The 19,216-nt window shown below is 38.1% G+C and overlaps 1 protein-coding gene across 1 annotated transcript in view; it reads right to left on the reverse strand.

Annotated features, from left to right (window-relative positions):
- Nucleotides 1–1,248: 1,248 nt before the first annotated feature.
- pdzrn3b (PDZ domain containing RING finger 3b) overlaps nt 1,249–19,216 on the reverse strand; it is a 25,452-nt gene continuing 7,484 nt past the window's right edge. Inside the window, exons 2-8 of the mRNA XM_073851948.1 lie at nt 11,949–12,202; nt 10,347–10,434; nt 6,164–6,262; nt 5,208–5,270; nt 5,021–5,122; nt 4,809–4,925; nt 1,249–3,521 (exon numbers count right to left, since the gene is read on the reverse strand). Coding sequence (XP_073708049.1) covers nt 1,992–3,521; nt 4,809–4,925; nt 5,021–5,122; nt 5,208–5,270; nt 6,164–6,262; nt 10,347–10,434; nt 11,949–12,202 — 2,253 coding nt within the window. The 3' untranslated portion in view covers nt 1,249–1,991. The remainder of the gene's footprint in view (nt 3,522–4,808; nt 4,926–5,020; nt 5,123–5,207; nt 5,271–6,163; nt 6,263–10,346; nt 10,435–11,948; nt 12,203–19,216) is intronic.

A 19,216-nucleotide genomic window follows, 5' to 3' on the forward strand; every position in this document is an offset into this window, starting at 1 on the left:
GTTGGAGAATGAGCCTATTTCCAAAAAAAGTGGAGTGTTCCTTTAACAATGAAACCATCCCGTCAGCCCGTTTCCTCTCACAAAGCTGAACAAGAGCCAAGGACGCAAACAGTGGTCTTATCGGTCAACAGCCGATTTACTCCAGAGCTTCTCCTTTTCTTTTGCTGTGGCATTTAGACAAATGAGAGGAGCTGCAAAACTAACACCCGAGGACGGCCGGCCATATCACACGCTGCCCACCTTCATTCATTACCAATATAAAAATAAACCAGAGAGTGTGATCAAAGCAATCTCCACTTCGCCTCTCTTCCTGGCCCGGAAAGGAAACAACTCAGAATTGATTGCTGTTGCTTTCTTTTTGTTTGCCTTTGCATGGAACGCTGTTATCTCCTATTAAGAGTGTGTGTGTGAAGAGATCTCCGTGGACATAAATCACACAAACAGTCCTCCTTCAGGCAAGCAGAAAAGCAATCAATTACATACAAGGAGACAGAGGGGAGGAGGGTGACAGCATGTACCCTCTCCTCCCTTATTAACATAATTATTCCCTTAACGTTTGCACAAAGCTACACAATGGTATGCTTTTTTTCTTCCATGAGTTTTTTTTTTTTTTTTTTTTTTACATAGAACAAGTCATATAAGTAGCTTTTGTACTTTATATCCTTGTGTTAAGCTAAATATTTCACAACAAATAGATGTGGTACATATATAGAGAGGGAAAAAGACTATTTGGACACCTGTGTGAACTTCATTCATCCACTGAAAAAGAAAGCAGTTGGTTAAAACACACTGCAAAAATCATTTGTTTGCACTTGATTTGATGTTTTGTTATCTAATGCAACGATACTCAGTTTGCCAGAGTAAGTATGTGTGCTGGGAACAGAAGTCTTTTCTGCATGCAGCTGGCTGTGCCCCTCATTGCAGCTGTGGCATTGCAGACCTTTCAGTGTGATTGTAATGAGATAAAGGTCTGTTCACTGACCTGAGCTCTATGTTTCAGAGCTACACACAGCTGGGGACAGATAAGCAGAAACAGGGGCCTGGCTGGGTCAGTGGCCCTGAGGTCGAGTGGTCACTGAAGTGTGGACACTATCCACCCACAACCCCCTAACAGACTTAGACACGAACAGATAGACACACATCTGTAGAAGCCTTTGTGCTTTTAAATTGGTTTAAAGAAATTCCCAACCAAACTGAGACTTCTTCTTAGTAAAAATGTACTGAAAATAAAAAAAGCTCACCACCATATTTTGAAAGCTCATCAAATATAAAACAATAATTTATTATTTCTCTCATTTTACAAGACATCAAATTGCGTTTCTAACTAATGATTTGTTAAACTGCATTATCTTGCTGTAATACAATGAGACCTATACAAAAGGCTTTTTGTCTACAACAGACATTAATATCAACAATAATACATTTCAATAATTGGCTGCGCTTTGATGTACGTCTAATGTAACAGTAGCCGTGTGAAATACGAACTTTAGGAAAAAAAGAGCACCTTTTCTTTTAAATTTGTAAAGCAATGTTATTTTTGTTGTAAACCCCTGTCTGCAAAGTACATAATAACATTTGTCAAATATTCTGTGGTGACGGTTAAGCTAAATATCTGTTACTTTAATAAGCAATATGTATGCATAAAAAGTACAATACTGCTGACTGTTAGTTACTTGAAAGAAAATAAAAATGCTGATGTTTGTGATGCTTGATGGTCTAGTTTTCCAAAACCTTTAAAGAGGCCAAATGGTCATGAATCAGTTCCTAAATAGAATATTTAAAACCACAAGCATATAGAAATGAACAGAGCAGATAAGAAAACACCTTCTTGTCACTTGTATAAATCCATTGTACTGAGACTCTCATTGTACCTTCTCAAAGTTCCTTCAGACAAGGCATTCATATTTCCTATTTACAAATGTTGCCGCATTGAACGAGGCAGGATTGTCTACCCCAATTGGTAGTGTCCTATATACAGAACATTACAGAGCCTACACCGTGGTCACCGACAGTAGGGAGTTGTATACTCGTGTCCCATCGGGGGACTTTGTACCGTGGGTCAACAGTTCCTGGATAGTCATCCAATTGTCAAATATTTTCTTGTTCCGCTTCTTCATCATCTTTTTGTGACTCAGTTCAATGATGTTGAGCTCCTTCTTGTCTTCAACGCTGCTCACTTGCTCCTTCAGACAGTCCATGCGGCTCTGCTTCATAAATTCCCTGCGCTGGCGCTGCTCTTTGGCACGGACGGCGTGTTGCTTGCGCTCCTCTTTGCTCCAGTAGCGTCCCATCTTCATCTCGCTGACGGCATCGTCGTCTGTAGTCATCCCGCTGCGCTCCTCTCGGATCCGTAGGGCTCGCTCTTTCAGGAGCTTGTCCCGGACAGGCCGCTTGGTAATGTAGCGCGTACCATCGCTGCGGATCTTTACTTTCCATTCCATCTTGGGTCCCAAGTCGGCAGAAGCGACAGGATCCCGGCACATGCTGACTAGGCTCATTTGGCTTTGGGCGTACTCCACCGACTTTTGCTGGATTAGTTGCATGTAGCTCTGGTAGTGCTGGGCATGGGCTGGGATGTGGGCATGTTTGTAGGGTGACTGGGGCTGGGCATGGCGACCAGTTTTGCGCTCTCGGATTTCAGGCTGGGTTCCAGCTTCGGACTCTTTTGACAAGGTAGGACGACTTCTGTTGGGACTGCAAGCTTCTTGGACGGGCGACAGAAGAGGTTTGAGAATTCTGCTGCCACCTGAGGTGCCACTGCTTGCTCCTGCTTCCACCTGATTTTCATTTCCACGCCGCAAGGAGTTGTCCGGGGAGAGCTCTAGCGTGAGTGGTGTGCTACGGCAACTTTCTCCTGTGTTGTACGCGCTGGAGCTGTCCTTGTCGGACTTTTCCGGGAGCTCGCTGATGTCTGCTAGCTCGTGGCGTCTTGCATCCACACTTGTGTTGTAGTTGCGAAAACCGCTGTTGTGCAGCATCCAGGACTGTTCGCGGCACTGCTCACGCAACTGCTGCATGCGGTGCGCTCGGACTATGCTCAGGCACTCAAGCTCAATGCTGCGGAGCTCCTCATTCAGAAGCTCCAGTTCTTTATCAACGCCCTCCTCGCCAACACTGCCTTGTCCGCCGCCTACGCCACCACTGGGCCAGAACAAGCTCTGCTCTGGGGTACCGCTGCCGCTCCGCATCTGGCACTTGAGCTCCAAGAGCTCTCGAAACCGCTCGCATTCGTCAGCAGGAAAGTCACCCAAGAAATCTGCATCCGCATAGTCTGCAGAAATGAAGGACTCGCTGCTGAAGGGGAGGTCACCGCTGCCTAGGGTGTCCTGACTGTAGGCGAGCCTTCGGCGGCTGCCTAGCGTGGTGGAGGCGCTGGTCTGGTCATCTGCAAGATTCTCCTGCTCAGAACTCTCATCGTTACGTGTGCTGTCATCTGTGCGGCCCACTCCGCTGTCCTTCTCATGGTGGTGGGAGAGCAGCGTGGCAGTGTCTGTTGTACCTCCATCCTCCTCGTGCTTCTTCTAGAACAAAACAAGTCGGGGAACGTCAAAAAAAGCATCCAAAGCAGTCCAAAAGCTTCTTTGTCAAGGAGTCAACAATATTTATAATATGCAATGCCAGATTTATTTGACAACTAGATTAGGAGGCAAGCTTGTGAGTGTGTAGATGTATTGGCGTAAAGGGAACCCCGTGAAAGATTTACGTTATTTAAAAAATCCACATTGTTATATACTTATTTTGGACTACTGGGGGTGCCACTATTTTGATGACGTGAAATGGTATTTTTTACTGCAACACAACACAACAGAAAATAAAATATTGATACAATGCTCACAGCTTCTTAAAAGAGCTTACAGGTGGCGTTGGAAATAAGCGTAGGCTTAAACCAAATGCATGGATGGCATCTAGCGTTTCTTGTCTCTGCCGTTTGTAATCACTTTTAGTAGCTGTGGTCTACTAAAAGCCACAAAAGCATCGAGGCTAAAGCGATGAACAAAGATGCAGGTCTTTAAGAAGTTTTATTCGTCCACTGGCATCTTCCCATTTTTTTCTCCTCTTTTTTATTGCTAGAAAAGCAGTGAAGACTTAAATTGCTTCTCTTATCTGAACTGAAAATTACAACCAAAAGCCACACAATGTGGTATCATATCAATATTTTATTGTCCAAGTTGTATTGTGGTAAAAAAAAGCAAACGCTATTACCAGTAGATCAAAGAGGGCAACCATTTCAAGTAATCAATTAATTCAGATTCAGATGCAGATTTTTTAAATAACGTAATTTTTTTTCATGTGCTTTCTACTACTTTTTAAATTAAGAAATTTCATTTAAATTGTATTAAGCCATGCAAGGCTTTTCCAAAGTTTTTTGGAAGATGTCTTTGTGAGCCTTATGGCACAGTTTCTATCTTTGGAATAATTAACACTGTAAAAGCAGGCAATTATTCAATACTGTAGAGGACGAATTTGAACACATTAGCATTTATACTACAAATTCAGTGTAGCCATATGAGATCTGACCACCAAAGAAATTGGTTCAATCAGATGTCAAGAAGCATTGTTTACACATGTACATTAAATAGTCCACTTCAGGATCACCTGAAACTGATACCAGGTGCAAATGGGACCTAAACTAGTCATGCTTTCTTTTAAACCAAAGTCTTGGCTTGACTGCTTTACCTCCTGCTCAGTGACGGACAAAGAAATTATGACTGATATGCAGGATGTCAACGCCTGACAGGTTGAGCTATGACTGACTGATATGCCTCCTGACCGACTCCACGAGTGACTTTCTGATGGATTTGCTGTACCTGCTGGAGCATGCTCGCGGTGAACTGCATAGCCTGATGGTGTTGTTGCTCTAACATATCCATGTGGAGGTCATCCAGGTAGTCGTTTCTGTCATCATCCATCCAGCCCTCATCCAGCTAAAACAACCAGAGAGAAAAGGAGAAAAGCTATCAGCTGTCCTTCAAAGTTGGCGAACAGCATGAATGATGTGTTTGTGGCTTGGGTCTCTCACCTGTATCTCTGGTCGAGCCAAGAGCAGGCACACATTTGGGTGTTCTTCACTGGTTAAAAGAGCCACTGCTTCTTCACGGTTCTGGATCTCAATGCCGTTGATCTGAATTAGAGAATAGAGATTTGTTTAGAAAAAATGCCTAAATGTGATGGAGCAAAACAAATGAAATCAAAGATATGCAACAAACCTGGATGATTCGATCTCCCTCTCGAATTCGTCCATCTTTTGCAGCAATGCTGTTCGGATCAATCTGCACAATAAGGAAAATTGGTGAACAACAATTTAAGCATGATAAATACAATAAATAAACAGTGCGTTGCAAAAGTTTTCATGCCCCTTCATTATTGTTTACGTTTTGTTATGTTGCAGCCTTATGTTAAACGTCTTTAAATAACTTTTTTTGACATCAATCTACACTCCATACACCATAATGACCAAGCAAAGAACTGGTTTGTAAGCAGCAGGGACTGAGGGACTCGTCAGAGTAGAAGGAAAGCTCAACACAGCAAAATATAGAGATAGCCTTAATGAAAACCCAGTCTAGAGCATTCAGAATCTCAGACTGGGCAGAAGGTTCACCTTCCAACAGGACAATTACATTAAGTACACAGCAAGAGTGGCTTATACTGTAGACAACTCTGTGAATGTCCTTGAGTGGCGCAGCCAGAGCCTGCACTTAAACCCAATCAAATATTTTTGGAGAAACCTGAAAACGTGCATCTGCCTCCATCCAAGCTGACAGAGCTTGAGAGGTGAAGAGGTGAGGAGAAAAATGGCAGATAATTGCCAAATGCAAAGCTTGCCGCAACATACCAAAAAGTTTTGAGGCTGTAAAGATGCTTCAACTAAGTACTGCATTAAGGGTCTGAATATTTATGCAATGCACTTGTTTCAGTTTTTTTAATTTTAATAAATTTGCAAAGTTGTCACAAATCTGTTTTTTGCTTTGTCATAATGGTGTATAGACTGAAGATTGATGTGGAAAACAAAGTAATTTAAAGCAGTTTAGCATAAGGCTGCAACATAAAACTTGAAAAAAAAATGAGGGGGTATGAATACTTTCGCAAGACACTGTAAATGGCTAAAGAATGTAACTCGGACATTAGCATGCACAAAAATGTCTACTTTCATGACACCACTCACCTCACTGACATAGATTCCAGTCTCATCCTCATCATCGGTTCTGTAGCACACGGTTAACCCCAGTTTATCATGGATATTAGTTCTGTATAAATCCACTTCCTGAAAGAAGAGAGAGATATTTTAATGCACAGCACTGACTATAAGTCATTTGTAAGTCGACTTGCGAACAGTGTAAACACAGCATCTTAATCATAACAATGTACACAATCTGTTGCCTTGATCTACATGTTTGAATAATTTGCCCAGATTAAAGACAGAGCTACATGCTGCCACAAACATGTGCACGAGCCGAGTCTCATTCAGTCTTGTGTCAACACCTGTAATCTACTAGATACATATGGAGATCGCAGCTCTCATGGGGCTGATATCACAGCAGCCATGAACGAAGAAGCTGTTACTGAGCAATCAAACAGCTCACTGCAAAAACCAGGAGTAACCTAAACCAACCAACAAATGCTCTGCCATCAATCTTACTGTAAACAGGTAAATCTCATCAATACATGTCCAGTTAAGAAAAATATTTATATTGAATCTGATTGGCTGATAGGAGTGTGATATTCTAGTGATATGAGAACCGTTTCACTGTTTGAGTGAAAACGATGATTTTATAAATAATACTGTTTGTGTCACAGAATGTATTTTTAAGAGTTTTTAGGCAAAAACGTACTTGTTTAGTCTTCAAATATGCAGTTTTGTTAATAAAAAAATTGCCTATTTGAAAATTTGCTCAGCGGCTATTTAGCGCTCATTTACCCGCAAAAAAACTTCTGTTAACTTGATAAAAAAGTTTGTCAAGACAAACTTTAGGTTGGCTTGAGAAAACCTAGCCTGAAAATTTAAAGCAGCTGTAAAAGCTCGAGGTTTTCAACTGTATATGGATAGATTAGACTATTAGCATGCTGTTAACGTGATTAGCATGTAGGTAGCATGTTTCTAACATTTTTAACATGTCACTAACATGTTGTGAGTATGTTTCTAGCATGATTAGCAAGTTGCTAGCATGTTTTTTTTAAACATGATTAGCGTGTTATTAACATGTTGGTAGCATGTATAGCCAGTATAATCAACAAGATGCTAACATTTTGCTAGCTTGTTTCAGGTATGATTAATGTTACTAGCATGATTAGCATGCTACTAGCAAGCTGCTAGCATGTTTCTAACATGATTAGCATGTCATTAGCATGTTGTTAACATGTTTCTAGTATGATTAGCAAAATGCTAACATTTTGTTAACATGTTTTAGTATGATTAATGTTCATACTAATGCTACTAGCAAGTTTTTAACATGATTAACAAGTTAGTAACATGATTAGCATGTTGCTAACATGTTTCTAGTTTGATTACCAAGATGCTAACATTTTCCTAACTTGTTTCAAACATGATTAACTTTACTAGCATGATTAGCATGCTACAAGCATGTTTTTAACATGTTTAACAAGTTACTAACATGATTATCATGCTACTAACAATTTTTTAACATGATTAACATGTTATTATCATTGTTAGTCTGTTTCAAGCATGATTAGCATGTTATTAGCATTGTTAGTCTGTTTCAAGAATGATTAGCATGTTATTAACGTTGTTAGTCTGTTTCAAGCATGTTGGTAATCTGTTTCTAGCATGATAAACATGGTACTAGTATGTTGCTAACTTGTTTTTAACACAATGAACAAGTTACTACAATGTTGCTAGTATGTTTCTAGTATTACTTACAAATCATTAGCATGTTGCTAGCATTATTAACATGTTCTTAACATGTTTTACAATAAAGGAAGTTGCTAACATGATTAACAAGTTGATGGCATGTTTCTAGCATGATTAGCAAGTTGTTAACATGTTTTAACATGATTAACAAGTTGCTAGCATGTTTCTAGTATGATTAGCAAGTTGTTCGCATATTTCTAGCATGATTAGCAAGTTGTTAGCATTTTTAACATTAACACGATTAACACGTTTCTAGCATGTGTCTACCATGATTAGCAAGTTGGTAACAAGTTAGCATGATTAGCATATTACTAGCCTGATTAGCAAATTCTATGATTCTGATTTCATGATTCTAGTTGCTAGGCTTGGCTAGATAGATTAGATAAATGGATTAGACATATTAGAATGAAAGTTTGAATTGATTAGAAGTAGTACATAGAAGGGAAGTTTGATTTACTCTGAAGTAGGGTTGCTACCCGTCCTTTAAAATACGGAATCGTCCCGTATTTGAGAATGAAATTGCGTGTCCCGTTTTGAATCAATACGGGACGGGTTTTGTCCCGTATTTTTTGATCATTTTTTAATGCAGCGTCTCATGCAAATCATCCCACACGCATTTTATGAAGATGCCTCCTTTCCTACTTTTGATTGGGTTATACTTGATGTCATCGTTAGTATACATGATTAGTCTTTTTAACTGTCCAGTGAGGAGGGCGGGTCTTTTAAGCAGAGTCTGCCAAGTCTAAAAATGGCAGAAGATGCTTCTCCAGGTAACCCCCCGCGTCTGAAAGTTTCAGAGCTTAAACGCAAGAAAAGGTTCCTTTCAGGGGCGGACTGGCCATCGGGAGAACCGGGAGAATTCCCGGTGGCCTAGCAGCCAATTTGGCCCGCTGCCATTTTTTTTAATTTATATTTTATTTTATATTTATTTATATATTATTTTATCCCATCCGCGCGTCCGCCAAAAGAATGCAAGACTCGAGAATAGAGCGCCCAGGTGGAGCAGAGAGGCAAAACTGTCCTGTTCAGGACATCATTTACAGGTCAGATACATTTGTAAATAGACTATTGTAGTTTTGTCTTTGTTTACTTAGTTAAGCATTAAATTGCTTGCAAATATTATCAATACCAGTCAGTTTGCTGGAAAATTAACAAAATTACATAACTGTTGTAAAGAGTTGGAACTTAGCAGACAAATACAGTATTCACATTGTTTTATAACAAGTTTAGAAGGAGCTATGGCTAGCAACAATATGGCCCTTACAAAAATTAACCATGTTTTCACTAAAAAACAAAAACCATGGTTACTATAGTTAAACTATGGTAACCACAAATTAACAAAGGGTTTGCTACACTTTATGGTATTTGTTGTAAAATTTTGGTTAAACAAATTGTGATCAAAATGCCAAAAAAAAAAAACAAAACAAAAAAACTACTACTATACTTTTACCATAGGCCTAAAAAACCTTTAATTATTTTGCATGGCACCAGCCAATGGATTTAAACTTTTTTATATGATAATGATAATGGCTATAAATATATATATATATATATTGTCCATGGTTTCAGAATTTGTTGTGGGTTTTTGGGATGCCCTGGATGAGTGTGAGATTCCCCCCCTCCCCCCTCCAAACAGTATGCGTCCCTTATTTTTTTTGTATTAAAAGGGGTAACCCTAGTCTCAAGTGATTCTGGGAGTTTAAATTTGAATTTGCTTATGACCACATTGAGGAAGTATTTGATTAGCTGGTTAGTTCATAACATAATATGATTACAGAATGTCTACCAACTCTGAACTACAGTAAGAAAACAGGGCATATTAGTGTATTTCTACCTCACAGCATCTAAAACTCCCTTTCCTTTGTCCTTGAAGTGCAACGGAGAGCATTAATCAAGGTAAACAAGGCAGGAGGGTGGTGGAGTTGTTGGGCATTCAGATTGGCCCCATCCTGATCATTGATCTCTGTCTGCAGGGCCCCCACTGTGGAACCTAGAGGCCCTCAGGGGCCAATGAGAGGTCGTGGAGAGTGCTGCGTGCAGAGCATCTGCTGCTATAAGTCTCTGAACTTCATCTCTTTATGGACTCGTTGGTGACCCCTCATGACTCACTGCCCACCGCTATCATTACAGCGCAATCTGTCTACGCTTATTGTACACTCAGATCCATCACGCCGGTTGTTCGTCTAATTCCAACCTATCCAATTATCTCTTTTCACTGATATATAAGTCAATGACAAAGTAAATAATGATATCCCCGACTCGCATCTGTTCAAGGGAACGGGGCTAAAAAGGCTACTTGATATCGCTGCAGCTGATCACTTCAGTGCCTGTGTGAGGTTATGGATGGTGCAGTTGGTCAATTCAACAGTAGATCACTGGAGACTGTTTGCATCAGGCCTGGCGTCAGCATGTCTTAATTCACGTTTCAGGGACGACAAGACGGAGTAAAAAAAGAGGGAGATATTCTGTGTGGCATTACCTCATATTCCAGTTCTTCTCTTTCTATCTCATGCTGCATGCCCTCCAGGAAATCATTGGGGTCGAAGTATTCATGAGCAGGAGAGTGTCTAGAAAACATAAAACAAACCATACAACAAAAGAACAATATTATCGAGGGACTGTGTTTAACAAATTAATTTTATTAAATGCTACCAGTCTAGCTGAACTACCAATTTCATCACATCTTACATGTGTCTGAGGGATTTTACTCCTATAATCGCTGGAATATGTGACCCTGGACCACAAAACCAGTCTTATGTAGCACGGGTATATTTGTAGCAATAGCCAAAAATACATTGTACAGGTCAAAATTTTTCTTTTATTCAGATTTCAGATGATGTATAAATCTCAATTTCAAAAGAATTGACCCTTATGACTAGTTTTATGGTCTTTTTTTGTTGATGACAGAATAGATAAATGACAGCAATATTTAATAAATAATTTTTTTAACTATTTAAATTAAATTATATTAAATTAAATTTAATTCAATTAACTTTGTAATAATAAATCAAAGCCAACTTTAAAAGAAAGTAACATTATATACAACAAAATAGCAATTTTAATATTTCTCAATATTTAATAAATAAATAATAAAATTAGATTACAAAAAAAATAAAATCAAACCAGTGGAAAATAAAATTATATATAATAGCAATTTCAGAGCTGCAACTATCAATTTTCTACATTTATATGACTCACATATGATAAATTATAGCAATATTTAATTAATTAAATTAAATTATTAATAATAAATCAAAACAAACTTAAGAAAATAAAACTATAATAAAATAGCAATTTCAGAGCTACAACTATCAATTTTATACATTTATACGACTCATAATAAGCTACAGCAATATTCAATAAATCATACATTTAATTTAACTAATATAAATTAATAATAAATCAAAACAAACTTCAGAAAAAATAAAATTACATATAATAAAGCAATAAAATAAAATAATGAAATAATATTCATTTTAAACATTTATATGGCTCATATATGATTAATAACAGTATGCAATAAATAATAAATTAAATTTTTATTATTAATACATCAAAACAATCTTGAGATAAAAATTTAATTTAATATAATAAAATAGCAATTTCAGAGCTGCAATTATTAATTTTATAAATGTATATGACCAAGTCATAATCCATTTAACAACTCTTTTACAAAGTACAAGACTTGAAAAACAATCATCTGCAGAAATTACATATTAGAAAGCTTAATTTTACTGTGTTGGAAAAAAAATAATTAAATTCCTCTCTTACTAAGTTCCTGTCAGTAACGCGTGAGAGACAAACCCCGAGGACACATGAGAGTGAGATGTGAGAGGACCGATATTGTGTAAGGAGAAAATGCAAATCCAAATAAATGAAAGCAACTTAATTTCATCTTGTGCCTTGGGCCAAAACAATGTTGGTCTGACAAGTATATTAAAGTTTAGTTGCAACTTTTGAATTATGTGCAATGGCAAATAATTGCTAGATCGTCAGTGTGTCTTTAACACTCTCTCTGCCAGAACTATCTTCACTTGTTAGGTGTCAATCATAAGTGAAATCTGTGATATCTGTCACTCACCCCTCTGGCAGCAGGTACTGCTCAAGCACATCCACAGGCGGGGAGGATGTAGGCAGCTTGCTGAGGGCCATAATATGCTGGAAGGTGATGTCCGTCTGAGTGCTGATGTCCACCACCTGCGCTTCCCCACTTGGGCCTGTAGGTTTGGGTCTGGGAGCCCGGCGTAGCACCTGGACCATAATGGGCTCTTTAGCTGTACGGAAGGCCTCCACTGCCTGGTCGTGCGTCGCCTTTGACAAGTCCTTTCCATTGACCTGAAACAGACAAACGTAAGGCTAATGTTAAAAATTGTGGAGTTTGACACCGAAATGACAAATCCATTGAAATTAAAAACCAAGGAAGCAAGGCATTAAAAACAATCATTACAACAGAACAAAGTATCTGTAGCGCCTCTTGCTGCTTTCGGGGGTCAAAGCTAGACTCAGCAAAACAACTTAAATTAGAAAGCGCTCTCTTGCTAATTAATCAGGGTTATTAAGCAAACTGAACCAGGGAAACGTATTTAGCTAAGTAGTTTGAAGACGAGGGTCTTCCTGGAAGATGTACATGAGGAAATGAATGCGAGCTTCAGGGACGAAGCATGACACACCAATCAAGAGGGCTGAAAGATGAAGGCTAAAAGAAATGAGAAAGAAAAGGTTCAAAGCAATCTTTTAGTGGAGAGAACCAAGGCCAGATGGGGTCTGAGGTGCATGCATAAAGGATTTTTTTATTTTTTTTAATCTGGAACCTGAGGGTGCAAAAAAAATCTAAATACTAAGAAAATTTCTTAGCAATGCATATCACTAATCAAAATTAAGTTTTGATATATTTACGGTTGGAAATTTGCAAAATATCTTCATAGAACATGATCTTTTCTTAATCCTAATGATTTTTGCCATAAAAGAAAAATCCATAATTTTGATGCATACAATGTTTTGTTGGATTTTTCTACTTGCTACTTATGACTGGTTTTGTAGTCCAGGGTCACATATAACTGAAAACAAATCATTTGCTTAAGGGGAGAAACTTCAGGCAGAAACGCTGTTTTTTCATGCACCTGTCAAGTTTGAGATTTTAGGCTTTTCATAAAGTGTTTTTTCAGACTAGTGGAGAGAAAACACCCAAAAGACACTGTTAAGTGTTTCTTTTATAGCACTTTATCTAGTAACAATATATATAGTGTAACTAGATTTCAGTTACACTACATATTTTTAAAGGCCGTTTTCTCAAAATGAGTTTTTTTCTCCACTTTAGTAGCACTTACCCACACCAAACTTTACATTTATATTCCTATCTATTTCCTGAAGGTTTTTACAGAGGGATTTGTTCATACATAATTAGCTTGATTTTATACAACATTTTATTCTCCCCAAAATGGTAAAAAAAAATACATGGTTTTCTCTGTTCAAATTTTTTCTGAATTATGGAGTGACAAAATGAGACACCCAAAATCCCCTCTGTAAAGACATTTGACTCTAATAAGTCAAAAAAATTTTAACAAGAATTTTGAAACAGACTTCATCCAGTGTTTAGATTTTTGTACTAGAAATGTATGCAAATTAGTGCATATTTCATTTAATAATGCCTCATTTGCATACATGAACCTAACATTTTAGAAAACTTATAATACAAAAAATGTTTGCAATTATCAATGTAATCAATCAACTGGGTAAATAAGGTGACAATTATTAGTTTTTTTTTTTTTACCCTTTTCACCTGCAGTGTCTTGCCTTAAATGAAATGGAATACAAACGTACCAAAAAGTACAATATTGTCATACAATGTCCAAATCTTTTTTTGTTGGTGTATTGCACAAATTATTTGTAAGGCTGATGTCAAGCTAAAGCGAACAGCTAACATGCTTTCGTTAGGATGCAAAAGCATGACAGTTTCTGTTAGAGTGTCTGCTAACAGGGTGTTTGACCTTGGGTGAACCGTCTCTCTTATCTCAGAGCTTATAGAGCTTTTCCCCATGTGCTCGTCTCAACAAACACAGCATTCCCCATTTGTTCATTTTTGATTTCTAGACGAGAGACAGCTTTGATAGGATCTGTGCTTGAGGCATTCACATCCACTTATGCAAACCGGCTCATACACACACACACACACACACACACACACACACACACACGCACACACACACACGCGCGCACACGCACACGCACACACACGCGCGCATACACAAGATTACAGTAGTAAGGGTGTGATGAAATTCATGGAAAAAACACAAACTGGCTGATGCAACATTTGAGAATACACAAACACCTTATTAGTGCACACAGTGAATATACAGTATCCGAACACTTGCACACATATATTTACATACAACAAATACTTAAAATAATAATTTAGCGATTCATTTTCTGAGCAGCGTGGATGTTTTTTTCTAGTTGTGTGCCATATGAGAAATGAAATCCAGTGTGCATTCTATATTTTCTTTATAAATAATTAAATAAATAATTTGTGAGAAATGTACTGAGTCTAATTCACAAGCTGCTGGATCCCATTCTCGGATTTCCGAACAGGCAGGATCAGAGCTCTTCAGCTTTGAAGAGAGAATATGTTAACTAATAACCAAGAGGATTAAAACTAATCCCAGCCTGAGGGATAATTGGAACATTCAATATGAATCCAAATTCTGTAACTTTCAAACCGAAACAAAGAATCGCCATCTCTAAAAAATGAACACTGCGGAAGCCCTTTAGAGAATGTTTGGCAAATTGCTGTTCAGAATTGAAGGAAAAGTTCACCCAAAAATGACAATTTTGTCATCATTTACTCACCCTCATGTCGTTCCAAAACTGTATGAGTTGCTTTGTTATGGTGAACACAAAAGAAGATATTTTGTCCCTATTGACTTCCATAGCAAGAAAAGAAATCCTTTGCATTCATGAAGACGTCAACTGTTTGATTACCAGCATTCTTAAAAATTTCTTCTTTTATGTTCAACATAAGAAGGAAACTCTAACTCTATAATTTACACACCTCCATGCCATCCAAGATGTTCATGTCTTTCTTTCTTCAGTCGCAAAGAAATTAAGTTTTTTAAAGGAATTGTCACCATATAATGGACTTCAATGGTGGAAAAAGGTCGAAAAAGCATATAAATTAGTATCTTTCTAAGAAATTGACCGAATGTTTCACTAGACAAAACCGTTATTCCTCAGCTGGGATCGTGTAGAGCCCTTTGAAGCTGCATTGAAACTGCAAACAACCCGTTGATCCCCATTGAAGTCCACTATATGGAGAAAAATACTTTAATGTTCATAATTAATAACTGAACAAAAGTTAATTGCTTAAATTAAAGCATTTACAAGGCACTTAAATGTCCTTCGGAAATCATGGTAATTCCATATACTAGATGCACGCTTATAAAATCAAACTATTACAACAATATGTCTAAAAAACATTAAATAGCAGAGTACTGTTTTTTGCCATTACTGAAGATAACAGTTCTTATTCTTTTTCTTTATTTTTACCTTTACCTCCTTGTATTAAATTCTGTGCAGATTTCCTCTCTCTTTCTGTCAGCTAGGTCAATAACACAATCATCCCTTTCTGTGTGTCTGTCTGGTTCTCAGTAGGACTTAAGTGCATAGGAATCCCTCTCCTCCTCGTAGCCCATGACCCCGAGACAAAGCCTCAACCCTGGAAACGTTCTGCCTCACTGTCTCTCCAGCAAGGAGGAGAAGGGGGGGGGGGGGGGGGAGCGAAGCCCCTATTCAGACAGCTCACCTCTGACACATCTCACTGAGGAGTACACACAGCAGAACGGTGCAAACTGAGCCTCTTCACCCTCTGTTTAACACAGAGCCGCTGGAACGGCCATTCACAGCTGACACATGTTGTTCCATTAGACGTCTATCGACTGAGTCAATGAACAGAAACAATATTCATACACACAATAAGAAATATCCATTCTAAAATAGAGCTGCAAGCTTTAAGGCAGTGGTCTCAAACTCAATTCCTGGAGGGCCACAGCTCTGCACATTTTTTTGCTCCAACCCTAATCAAATACACCTGATCCAGCTAATCAGGGTTTTCAGGATGACTTGAAACTCCAAATAGGTGTGAGTTGGAGCTGGTTGGAGCTAAACTCTGCAGAGCTGCGGCCCTCCAGGAATTGAGTTTGAGACCTCTGCTTTAAGGCATTTAAGCACATATGAACAAAGACATTATTTAGCAAGCCTGTAACCAACTAAAATATTGATTTAAAAAAGCATTTTTTTACACATTCCCAAATTGCCAAAACCAGTGAATGTGGTCCGATCCCCTTAAAACTTTGCATGCTTGTTTAGAATCACCTGTCGCATGTGCTCACCAGGTTTCGTGAAGTTTTGAGTTTTGATAGGAACCCTGTTATAGCTTCCCAAAGCATAAATTTTAACATTTTTTGATAATTATTGGCCTAGAGAGTCCAGAGAATTGTACTACAGTGTTTTGTTTCCAGATTGAGTGAAAAACCTACGACTAGATTGGAAAAGTATGTTTTTAAAACCTCAATTGTTTAACAAACAATATGAATGACAGCAGTGGTTCTAGAGGCAAAGTAGTTTGGAATGAGGAGTTCTATAGTATAATACAAATTTTGCGAAAAAACATGCAACATACAATTGTCCCTGTTCCTGGAGATCTACCTTCCTGCAGAGTTCAGATCCAACCCTAACCAAACACACCCCTGGTTTACACCCCCCGAGAAAAATGCGTTATCACCTCCCCAGTGGCCGATTTCTTTCAAATTTCTTTCAGAACTTAGGGGCTGTGAGTTCAACAGGCCCACTGAGTTTCATTCCAATCAGCACTCTGTTAACCTTGTCTAACTGGTGCTCAAACTTTGCTGACCAATGGCGGCCATGTTTTTTGAGATACGCAAATGTCCTTGTAGACACTTATTGCACTTTGGACCAAATCTGTGCACACTGATTGTCATGTTAATAGGACAAATGGTTGTGCAGTTATAGCCATTTTAATGTTTTTTCCCTCTTATAACACCACCAAGTGGCCAAGTTCCACATTTTTTCCCCTGTGACCTCAGACTGAGCTCTTACTTAAGTGTTCTGAGTTTGGTGAAGATATCTCATTCCGTTCAGGAGTTACAGGCATTTTACAAAAAGTGGCCTTGCCCCTTTCAAATGTTTTGGCATCCCTTTTTTACGCTGAGTCGAAAGGTTTTTTTTTTTTTTTTGATAAATATTAATATTCACTCTCAAGAGAATCTTTCTGCACTGGTTTGGTTCCAATCGGGTGAAAAACCTAGGACTAGTTTGCATAAGTAGGTTTTTCAAAAATGTGAAATTGAGCATTTTCGTTCTTTTGTTCGCTGTAGCGCCCCCATCAGGCTGATTGGGGTGAGCCTTGGTTTCGTTGTAGGTGGTGTGATTACTACCATCTCTCCAAGTTTCAACTACGACTTACAATTTGGTCGGCACAATCAGTTTTACATGGAGATTGCTGATTTGTGACCATTCTAACAATTGCAATAGGGTTTCAGCGCTACGTGCTTGAACCCCTAAACATAAACCTCACACTAAAGGTGAGTCGCATGTTTTACACTCCACACGTTATGAGTTATGAGAAGAACAGCATGAAAAACAAGCATCTTTCAAACTTGAAAGATGAAGTGTAAGCTTAAGGCTTTATTCCCAGAATCCCTCAAAAGAGCATTCTCACTATGTGTGAGTCCTGTCTAGAGACTTAATTCCTCTTTTCTTCCAAACATAACAGTCCTGAAGAAAAAATGGGTTGCAATTTGGCAGAGATGGATATGGTTTTTCGATGTGTATATGCATGCGTGTTATTTCATTCAGAATCAGGAAACCCTCCTTACAAGTTGTGGCTGACTTGAAACACAGCAACCTTTATACGCTGCGGCATGCTGTCTCAGTGTGGATTAAGCAGCAAACAGAGGGAAACTAATGCCTCTGATAAGCATGGACGCCTGCTAAAAGACGCCGCTGTTTACTTGCTCTTAATCCTGTTTAAGCATGAGACCTTCTGTTATCCACAGAGGATCAATAGTGGGAGGCTAAATCACTTCCTTCAAGCTTCCTGTGTCCTTGCTTTCCTCCTATAATGAGTTGTCCGTCACTTTCCGATTGATGAAAGTACAGTTTCCCACACTAAAAAGACATGTTTCTGTACTATACTAGCAGGTTTTGAGGTTATAACCTGGCCCACACAAGTACAGCATTATATTTTGGGTACTTAAACTTTAATATGCATGCATAAGCATTTAAATTCCCAATTAAATCATTGCAAAAATGTGATAAAAGCCTGCAGATTCCATCTGGGCCAGGTTCTAACCTGGTCTCGTAAACATGAGGTGAATTCCTAAGGAAAAACATAGTACAAAGTACTTTCAGAGATGTTTAGTTTTCTGAAGTTCACTCTGAAGTCTTTACGATCCATACACAGTTTTCCCTGCTTACAGCATCACCACAACCCTAAAATAAAATATATATATAAATAATAATAAAAAAAATAGCCCTGTGATGGATTGGCCATCCATACATGTTTTTTTCCTGCTTACAGCATCACCACAACCGATATATATATATATATATATTAGGGCTGGGCGATATGGCAAAAATGTAATCTCGATAATTTTTTTCCCATATTGAACGATATATATTTCGATATAAGCTGTTGATGTTGCCAGCTTTAAAATAGTATCCCAACAATGACTAAAGCCACAAAAATGAAAGGGTTCATTAAATTACATTTAAAATATAGTTTATTAACAAAAACAGATTACAGATTTGGTCTTAAAAATTAAAACAACTTACTAAAATAAATTAAAAAAATAAAAGTTGTGACAGAGTATGGTAAATGAGAGTAAATGTACAAAATGTAAACATAAAATTATTGTAAAAACATAATTTGTAACACAATTATTTATTTATTTATTATTATTAACACAATTGTTTATTTTCTCTATTATAGGTTGAGCTATTTAAATTAGAGGCAACCACTGCATTTTGAAACAATCTACAGTATAAATAACAAAAAATTACGACACGGTTCTTTCTTAATCGTATTAAGTGCAGACAATTCAGCCATAATCTAAGTAGGCTACTCTCTAAATATTCAAAGTGCAAATAGAGACGGATATTTCAAGCATGATACAGAGCTATAGACATACACAACCTATCATAGCCTACATACTAATAACAGCCTAGATATGTCATGTAGCCTCATTTGCGTGCATTGGGGGGATTAAAATTGCTTTTGAATGCGCGTGCGTTTTTTGCTTTCGGTTTCAGTTTTAACAATCGCGCCAAACTCTC

The sequence above is a fragment of the Garra rufa genome, chromosome 12, assembly GCF_049309525.1.
Source record: "Garra rufa chromosome 12, GarRuf1.0, whole genome shotgun sequence".
Lineage (NCBI taxonomy): Eukaryota > Metazoa > Chordata > Actinopteri > Cypriniformes > Cyprinidae > Garra > Garra rufa.